General features: G+C 50.1%; 1 protein-coding gene across 1 annotated transcript; it reads left to right on the forward strand.

The window, feature by feature from the left end:
* The first annotated feature begins 3,935 nt into the window (after window positions 1-3,935).
* Window positions 3,936-10,159, forward strand: PLEKHF1 (pleckstrin homology and FYVE domain containing 1). Its single transcript, XM_032701565.1, has 2 exons — window positions 3,936-3,996; window positions 7,865-10,159. Exon 2 carries the CDS (start codon window positions 7,877-7,879, stop codon window positions 8,696-8,698), a length of 822 nt encoding a protein of 273 aa, XP_032557456.1. The 5' UTR covers window positions 3,936-3,996; window positions 7,865-7,876; the 3' UTR covers window positions 8,699-10,159.
* The last annotated feature ends 209 nt before the right edge of the window (window positions 10,160-10,368 follow it).

Raw genomic sequence — 10,368 nt, forward strand, 5'->3', positions numbered from 1 at the left:
TGGTCACTACTAGTTATTCAAGACTGAAGCTCCAACTCTACCTGAGAGCCATGCACAGCACTGCACACATGTGGCCAGGGGAGCAGGGATCTGAGATCTGAGCAGGGAAGGACAAGGCACAGCAAACACCAAGGCTCTTATCATGTGAATTTGTAACATTAGAATCTGCAGGCGTGAGTGGTTTGGTGATCCTTGCACACAACAGCTTCTGTGAGGATCACAGATTTCTGAGCTGGGACATGACCCTCTGGTGAGGCACACGGGCTGTGAGTCAGGAGCTCTGGGGGTTGTTCCTCACCCTCCCAAGTGACTCACTCTGAGCCAGAGCCCATTGCTACTGAAGACAACAGCAAATAACCCACTATTCCTGTGTCAGTGATCAAAGGCCATATGACCATACACAACTCTCCAGGAGTGTAACTCTGTGAGGTGGTAGAAACCCTCACACAGTTATTAGAATTTATGCTGCACTCCAAGATCCTGCTAATAAAGTGCTGCACACATGGAAAGCACAGTAATGCCATGTTTGTAAAAACAAAAGCACATTGATTGTATATTGCTTCCCCATGCAAAAGGCAGAGGAGCAAGCAGGTCTCAGGACTGCTTCCAGAAGTACTTTCATCACTCTGACAATCATTTTGCAGCCAGGCTCCCAGAGCCACTCAAGAAGTGGGGAATTTCCTGTGTGAGTGTCAAGATATGCCCCAGAGACACAAGCACCCTCTAAAACAGGTTTGCTGGGCAGTGGTTTCACGGTACGTGGAGTAGTGAGAATTTGGAAACTTATGCCCTGAAGTTTGAGTCTGTACCAACACAGCCAAGCAGGGCTCTGGTTTCTGCATTGTCAGACTTAGAAGCAACTCATTTCTAAAGCACACAGATGATGCTGGTAGGGCTTCAAAGATACAAATCAATCACAGCAAATCACACATTTATAAAATAGGCTGATTAGCTGAATCCACTGGGAGCCAGATCAGACAAACATTCATCCCTCCATGCCCACCACGCTCTCACAGAGCACAGGACAGAGGTCATTCATGCTTACAAGAAATACGTATAATGAACACACTTTGTCTTATTCCCTCATTAAGTAAGATTATTCCAAGTTCAGTTCAATAACATCTCCATTGCTAAGAGGTGTCTTGTCCACTGATGAAATGCCCCATGTAGTCAATTAGTAAAAACCACTTCCTATGATCACAGTGGGTTCCTAACATCCCAAACTGAATCTAGAGTTTTATTCAAAAGAATTTTACCAAATGCCTAGGTTGTTGTTTCTCTTTTTTTTTTTTTAACATGCACTAAACATACACTGAGCTCAGAATTTAACAGATGTTTTTGTTCCTATTATAATCTAATCTTTTCCTGCAGGCTGTTGTAGTAATTTTGCCACTAGAAGATAATAAAAAAACATTTTCTCCCCTGCAGAGTTTACCTTTGGCTGACTCAGCTGAGCAGCTGCAGTTTCCTTTACTTGCTTTGAAATTATTGCATCCCAATTGGGCAAAATATTTCTGCTACTGAGAAACAAGTGGTTTTGGAGAAAATGCCAGAGGCAATAGATCAGATAAAGTCTCTTTACCTTGCTCCAGTTGCATTAAAAGCTGGTAATTTGTGCTGCAGCTTTTTCAAGTGGTCCCACAAATGTTTGCTTTTGCAGCCAGGAAAAAAGAGCTCCTGAGTCTGCCTATCAAATAGCTCTTAAGATTACTGGTGAAACTCAGAGTTTGTATCTCAGTAAGGAATTCAAACAAGGATGTAACAGCTTCCAAAACAAACAAACAAAATACCAACAGAAAGTCAGCTCTCTGTGCAAGTGCTTCATACTGACTGCATGCCCAGCGTGGATCTCAGGGCTTCCCTCACCTCATGCAACAGTTGCCTGAACACGCCTCCACTTCTGACTGAAGAGGGAGAAAGAAAAAAAAACCCATCAAATCCCAGGCTGTTGGGCTAACCCAATGCTGTGTTTGGCTGATGTGTTGTCCAGGTGAGCATACTGAGAAACAACAAGAAAAATAAACCGAAGTATTACATCTCAGTAATAAAGACTATGATTAAGATAACATGGGAGCAAATTCAGAATCATTTTAGCACATAGGAGAAAAAACGAGTTTCAGCATAACAATCCATGGCTGGTTAGGTCTGAATTAGTCTGCTAAGACAAATTCTGATGTATTTACTTTAGTGCCTTGTATACTTACATAGCTACATAGTTAGATCATGTAAAAATAATTATTTCCATAGTTAGATCATGTTAAAAAAAAAAATTGTTGAGAATTAATTTCTTAGCTGGGCAGATCTCCCCAGACCTAGTACACTGCTTGCAAAGTTGCCAGGACAGAGGCAGCTGGTAGCCAGGCTCAACACAAAACAGCTCCCAGCTGCAAGAACATGTTTGCAAAGGCAAACCACCCTCCTTCCACCGACAGATCACTCAGTCCTGCTCTCCTGCAGAAAAGGCAAGAGGACAGAAGAGGCCTCCCACTAAAGCCCTGATGATAACCTGAGTGTGCTCAGCCCAGCCTGCCCTCTGTCCTGAGCTCTCTTCTCCCAGGTTTTGAGAGGTTTGTCAATGACCTGCAGCCCTCTCTGTAACCCTCCCTCATGCACTGCTAGGCAGCCACAGACTGCAATTAACTTAGTCCATGTCCTCGTTCATCTGCTCATATGACACAAACACAAAGTGTGAAGGAATAAGCTCTTGTGGAAACTCCCATGGCTGCCTGAGCACTTTAGCTCAAAGTGCACCACGAGCTTCCCAGCCCACATTATTATTTCCAAAGATAACGAAAACCTGGGAAAAAAAATATTTCTAATACCTTGACAGGTCCATCAGTTCCCATTAAAGATAGAAAAGCTATTACAGAAAGTGAGCAAGCTCCTGAATTATAGATCAGCACAGGCCCAGGCAGCTGGGCGTTGTGTTACTGCACCAGACAAGGGCCAGGGCTCAGCTGCCCTGCATCCTGTGGCACCTGCAGTGGGTGCTGGGGAATGCCCATGGCCTCTGCCCACTCATCCCACCACCCTCATGGCAGCAACATGTGGTGGCCTGTGGCCCATAACAGTGGGAGAGAGGAATGCAATGGATATCCCTGCAAAACCAATTTTGGTGTTAATAGCTTGTTCCCTTCACAGTGGTCTGTAACTGTAATCATAAATGTGGTCAGATCTGATCCAAAGCTTGGTAAGAGTTCTGTTTTCTCTTCTAAACTGTAAAATACTGAGGGCATTTTATCACTGAAATAATCTTCATATGATGTCATGCCTGTGTACCATCCTGCATGACAGAGTATCCTGCAAGCAGGAGACACGATAAAACTTGGAAACTTAAAACCACGAGCGAACCAAAGACACCGATTTGGCGCATCTTTGTGACACTCGCGGGGTCAAGTGGAAGGTGCGCAGGAGCGCGGTGGATGTCAGCAGGCACACGCAGCCCCGGGGGGTCGGGGGGAGCTCGGGGAACACCCAGCCATCGGGCACACGCACCTATCACACACACTCACCTATCACATACACGCACCCATCGGTCACACTCACCCATCGCACACACTCACCCATCTGTCACGCTCACCCATCGCACACACGCACCTATCACATACACGAACCCACAGAGCACACTCACCCACTGCACACACTCACCCACCGCGCACACGCACCCACCGCGCACACGCACCCACCGCGCACACGCACCCACCGCGCACACGCACCCACCGCGCACACGCACCCACCGCGCACACGCACCCATCGCGCACACGCACCCATCGCGCACACGCACCCATCGCGCACACGCACCCACCGCGCACACGCACCCACCGCGCACACGCACCCATCGCACAGGGCAGCCCCGGCCCCGCCGCCCCGGATCTGCGGGCCCCGCGGTGCCCATTGGCCGGTGGTGGCGGTGGGCGGGTCGCGGGGCCGGCCCGGGGAGCGCGGCGGATCCGCCCGGTGCGGGCGGCGGGAGCGCTGCCGGGGGAGGTCCGGGAGGTACGGCCGGAGCGGGGTCCGGGCCGGGGGGTCTGCACGGGACTGAGCGGGCGGCTGGTGCGGAGCGGGACAGCTCTGGGAGAGCTTTGGGACACTCGGGGGTTTCCGCCGCCGGGGCGGTGCGGGGGGAGCGGGGCGGTCTGGCGGCTGCGGGGGGGAGAGAGCGGCGGGGGCTCGGCCGGGGGGGCTCGGCCGGGGGGTCCCGCGGCGTGTCCTGCTCGCCCGGGGGTCCCGTCCCGCGTGTGCGGTGCCTGCAGCCCCACGGTGTCTGTGCGTGACCCGAGCGCCGGTCGGAGGGGCGGGTTTGTTGGGGTTTTTAGAGGGACGCTTAAATTACCAAGTTTGACCGTGTACCAAAATCCCAGGAAGTGCTCCGGCCGCGGAGCTCTAAGGGGAACCCTCCCCTGGGCTGTGCGCCTCTCCCAAAGGGGCACGTGGGCTCTCGGGCGCTGGGAAGGACGGGGAATTGTCGCCCACCCTCGCCAGCCAGCCCGGCCCGCGCGTGTCGTTCGCACGAGCCCTTGTCCAGCCTGAGCGTGGCCAAGTGCTGTCACATTGGTCCTGTCAGCTCCAACACCCAAGAGTTCCTTACGGGGGGCTTTTCCCTGTGCCTCCCCAGCACGGGGAGGCCGATAAGCGGCGGGGAGGGGAGCAGGAGGTGCGGGCGGAGTGCGCCTCGCTGTTCTGCCTGGGGATGTGTGCGTGGATAGAGCAGGGGAGAGGGAGGGAGCGAGGCATTTCGTTGAGTTTCGGGTTTTCCTTCCTCCCTTCCTATGCTGCTGAGGCACCTCTGAGCCTGGCTGGCACTCGCAAGAGCCACAGCTGAGCTCAGGCTGCCAACGAGTGGGTTTGGTAGCATCAGTCTGAGCTCCTCAAAAGCCACTGCTCGGCAGTCCCTTTGCCCTGGCCCTATACTGAACGTGGCAAGAAGCTTGGTAGCTCAGTCAGTCCATATCCTGCCGGGACTGGTGACATTCTAAGGCGTAATGTGACAGCCAGTGCCAAAACGTACATGTGCTGAATTGGGTTCCTCGTGAGCATGGCAGGAAGGGGGTTGCCAGAGCCTGTCCTCCTTCCCCCCAGCAGTTACAGCATGCTGGGAAAGAGGGAGAGGCAGGCTGAAATCCCCTCAGGCAGGAGAAGGAGAGGAACTCTGGTTTGCTTGCTCTGAGTGCCTGCTCTGGCAGCTGCATCCTGCTTACTGTGCTTGGTGAGCAAGAGCTTATACTAGCTCTAACTCCAGGAGACAGTGCTCAGCTGAGCAAAGCAGAAAGAGGGAGTAAGGGAGAGCTGCAGAGAGATGAGGCTCGGGGCATTTTCTGCTGTCAGAGCTCAGCAGTCAGATCTCAGTGCACTGATCCTCATGGGCCATCCCATGCATGTGGTATGCATTAGGTATGCAGTGGATACCAAGGCTGTCAGCTGTGTCTGATGGCAAGAACAGAAGGATCAGGTAGAACAGCTCACTACATCACTACAACTAAGCCTTAGATACACACAGTCTTGAAAAACATACCCCAGACTCAGTGACCCAGGAACTTAAGTCGAAATGCTCTGCCTGGCATGCATCAACATGGCTGTTTATAATCCCAAGTGAACAAGCACTCATTGTTAAAAGTTGTGGCGTGCTTGCTTCTGGAGTGGAGTGCCAAGAAGTGTGTTTTTTCCTTTGAATGTCAGTCACACTCACTGCATAGTATTTGATCACATGTAGAACCAACAGATCTTGATGAAAATAACCAGCCCCAAAATTTGCCATGCCAAAAACCTCTGTGAAAAGCAGCATGCTGGTAAAGTACATCTTCCCACCCTCATTTCAACTGGATAAGCTGCTGCTTTATGTGGCACATGGGCACATTGGTAATAAGCACTTTGACCCTGCTGACCTGACATGGTAAACAGGAAAAAAATATTTACCAAAATGAATAAAATAGATTAGACTTCATATCCTCATTTTGTTCCAAAGGGAGAGGCTCTCATCTCCCAGGAAAGGAGACCATAATAACACTCAGCAGCTATCTTTATTTACCCAAATCACAAAGTACTTGCATTCCAAAGCCCAACTGTGCATTATTTGCAGTGAGTCACAATATTAACATGAAATTGGGTTTTATGTGGTTACTCAAGCTGAGCACTCTCTGGATCTCGGGGCAGGATTGATCTGGCTTGTGGTGGGATGTGGTGAGTCACCCTTTCAGATGGCTGTTGCCCACCCACACGAGTGGATATGCTTAACACTGTCCCAGCTCCATCCGAGGCATTCCAGTGGTTTGAAACCCTGAGGATACACATCCTTCCCTCCAGTTTGAGGAAGCCAGCTCTTGAGGAGCACTGGCCACTCGGTGTTTCTCTGTGAAAGCTATTTCTGCAGGGTAGGTCACTTCATTTAGGTCTCCCAGGGCTAAACCTGGGTCTTGGCCTTGTGGGTTTTTACCCTGTCATGTTCTAGAGAAGAAAATTCTGGGAACTCAGCAGAATTGACTTGTCTATCTGCCAGTTAGCTCAGGCAAGAGGTGAATGGTGTGCAGCAGCCTTCAGCAGCAGCTCTGTGGTTTCCTTTCCAGCATAGTGAAGGGGTGATTTGGGGTGAAGGACAAGGGTAGAATGTAAGTCATCGTTATCCCAAACACACAGGACCAGGCATGTTGTCATCCTCCTCTTCCCTTTCCCTCCAGCCTCCATAGTAGAAGGCACTCTGGACAAGGAGGACAGGGAAAGCAATGGAGGGTGGCTCTGCATTAGTGGTTCAGTGAACCAGGGCAACACACATCCCTGTGATCTTGGAGCTGCCTCGTGATGGCTGAGCTACCTCTCTGGAGGAGGAAATGACTCACGTTCCCATGGCCAGCCTGCCTCAGGGCAGCTCCTTCAGTGCATGAGGGGTAGGGGCAACAAAAAATGAACTTACAAGGAGTGCCTTCCTTACTCCAAACTACCTTCCTTACTGCAAACATTTGCTTTTACTTCAGAGTTACCCTTATCTAGGTTTTCTAGTAAAACAAAACCCAATAGACTAACAAAACTCCAGATTGAAAACTCCAGATGAGAAGGAGGGTGCCGAGCTGTGGGAGGGATGATTGTGCTGCATTCCACTTCCCCTTCAGCAGAGAGCAGAACTGTTTTCAGAATGATGTGTCTTGCAACTGGAAGCACTGGCATCCCTGGGGTAGTGGAGGAAAGGCTTGGCTCATGTGGATTTATTCACATAACAGGGGCTTTTTTCTTTTCTCTTTTTTTCTCTTGTCATGTGGGGAGGACCAGTGGGAACAAGTGATACCACAGTGTTTTGTTTTGTTCCTGCCCCAGCTCTGGTCCAAAACGGGGCTGTGGGGTGTATGTGTCTGTAATTAATCCTTGAGAAAGCAGGTGTGCAGTCAGAAATGGAAGGCTTGCTCCCAAAACCATGGATGTCCTCCCTGAGCCCATCATAAGTTAGCTCCCAGCACCCAGAGGGATAGACAGGGCAGGCCCTGGTAACCTTCAGCTGTCACAGTACAGTGACTCCTGAGCCAGTACTTACACCTGCATAAAAGCAGGTTCAGAGCAAGCAGCTTCCTTTACTAAGGGCATGGAGTTATACTGGTGAAAAGCACAGCTGTAATGGAAAAGCTGGCTCTGCTTCCGAGGGCTTCCATTGCTGCAAACTGAACTATCCCAGTCCAGACTGGGCTGTTGCAAAGTGAGGCCAGAAAGTTTGGAAATTTAATTTTAAAAAGTAACAAGCTAAAGTGCTAGAGGGCTCAGGAGATTACTTGTACCCTCGGGTTGCGTTAGGAGCATCTCACCTGTGCATGCATTAGCTACTCACCCCCACCCAGTGCAGATGTTTGCAGCTTCACCACTTCCCTCTTTGTTTTCCTCTCTTCAGAGTGAGCTGGAGATGGTGGACCATCTTGCAAACACCGAGATCAACAGCCAGCGCATTGCTGCTGTGGAAAACTGCTTTGGGGCTTCCGGGCAGCCCTTAGCCTTGCCTGGAAGGGTCCTTCTGGGAGAAGGGATTTTAACCAAAGAATGCCGCAAGAAACCAAAGCCTCGCATATTCTTCCTTTTCAACGACATCCTCGTCTATGGCAGCATAGTCATCAACAAAAGGAAGTACAATTCCCAGCACATCATTCCCCTTGAAGATGTCACTTTGGAGACGCTGCCAGACACTTTGCAGATGAAGAACCGCTGGATGATCAAAACCTCCAAGAAGTCCTTCGTGGTTTCCGCGGCCTCCCTCACGGAGCGGAAGGAGTGGATCAGCCATCTGGAGGAGTGCATCAGGCACCTGCTGACGAAGACGGGCCGGCAGCCCTCCACGGAGCACGCGGCTCCCTGGATCCCAGACAAGGCGACGGACATCTGCATGCGCTGCACGCAGACCAAGTTCTCCACGCTCACCCGAAGGCACCACTGCCGCAAGTGCGGCTTCGTCGTCTGCGCAGACTGCTCCAGGCAGAGGTTCCTGATGCCCCGGCTGTCCCCCAAGCCCCTGAGGGTCTGCAACCTGTGCTACAGGCAGCTGCTGGCGGAGAAGAAGAAGGAGGCAGAGGCAGATCTGAGGCAGACAGAGCCGATCTGCTCTGCCGTCCAGGGCTACGAGCCCTCCAGCGGCGATGACAGCGACAAGTCTGATGACGACAAAGCTGACCGGTGGCCAGCAGACACGGAGTTTTATACCTCACCAGTATCCTGGTCATCGTTCCATAGCTGACCTCCCTGGGAGCTGGTGGAGTTTAGACATTGGGAAGCCAACCTCTGGCCTCCAGTGCGTGTCCTTAGTGTTTTCTCTGGAGGCCGTGCCTAGGAAGGTGGATCTTGGCCTCCGTATATGGTGTCTGTGGGAGAAGCAGAGGAGAGGTTGCCCCTCTGAGAGCGTGTCTCATACGTGTGTGTGGAGAAGAACAGCTCAGTGAATAGCATGGACTGGGGCACAGGCCTGTGGATCAGACTTGGCCAATCAAGCTTACCCTTCAGTGCCTTACTCTTCTCCACAAAAACACAGCAATACTAACTCCTATTTTGAAATGTTTTGAGATTGGCTCTTGGGAGAAAAAGAAGCAAGAAATCCTGAAGTTGAACATGTTTGCCTGCTTGCAGTGTGTTCCTCTGTCATGGCAAGGGGCTGTTTTCCATGAGCATTGCCAGAGATTGTCACTGCAAGTGTGCCAGCCCCAGGGAATAGCTGCTCATCCTGGCATGGTAAGGCTGGCACTGGCTTCTGTGTCTACACCCGGGTCTCTCAGTGTTGGAAACACTAAGAGAATGGTGCTCTGAATGAGTTTTGGTGTGAGCAGCCCTAGCAAAGCACTGGAGTGTCCAGCTCTCACATGGAAAGAGGCCATGGGGGTGGTACCAGGACAGGAGGGAGGAAGGAGAGGAGAAAGGGACAGGTAAAAGCACACTGAGCAGTGAAATAAGGAGCTAGGGATGTACTACAGTTGACTCAACTAAGTGCAGAGCCCAGATCTCAAATACAAATATCAGATTTCTAGAAACTTGAAGAACTCAAGCCTACCAGGTAAAAGCACAGCCCAGGGAAGACTTTTAACAAGTCTTGAAAAATCCAGGATATTGTCCCAAATTAAGATCCCTATGAAGTACAGCACTCCAACTTCCCCTTCCCTCCTGGACTGCTGCCCAAGGCATTGAATTCCCACTTGTGGGCTCACTTCTTGTCTATCAGTCTCACAAGTCCAAAGTTAAGGGGCTTTATGTACTTCAAGGATTGGAGCCAAAGACCTTACAGTTAACTTGAGATCAACTTTAAAGTTCAAATTAAGTTAGAAATAAACTGTGTTTATCCAAATATTCTATCATAATGTAGCATGGGAGTAAATATACAGGAAATCGGACAACAGCAATTTTTTTGCAGCAGACGTTTCTACAAACTCCATTATTGCTTTTAGTGTATTTTTCTATTGTGTATTTTATGCTCTGGAAAAGTAACATGGCTGGGAATACATGGGCCAATGTTATAAACTATTTCCTTACCATGACCTGTTACAAGCAGTGCATTGCTTGACAGGTGGCCAGACTTGGGGTTTTTTAAATTTCAGTTCAAATTGATCATTCTTAATGTCTTTGATAAAGTGTCACTGTTGCAATGAATTTGTATCACTTGACTGTGTGTGAATAAAGATATGGCCAACAGGAAGAAGCCAGGAAAACAGGACAATAAAGTGTGTTGTTATTGAACAAGAGTCTTAAACAAGAACTGGGATTCAGGCCTGGCCAACCAGCATGAATTCAGATTCCTCAGCTGTGGGGAGACTGCTCTGGGTTTCTGTTTACTGCTTGAAGGTAAGAGTGAGTGAAAAAAAAAAAAATCCAAATCTGATGCTTCCTTTCTATTTATACCGTGTTATCATCTGACAGACTTTT

This window comes from Chiroxiphia lanceolata, chromosome 13 (genome assembly GCF_009829145.1).
Source record: "Chiroxiphia lanceolata isolate bChiLan1 chromosome 13, bChiLan1.pri, whole genome shotgun sequence".
Lineage (NCBI taxonomy): Eukaryota > Metazoa > Chordata > Aves > Passeriformes > Pipridae > Chiroxiphia > Chiroxiphia lanceolata.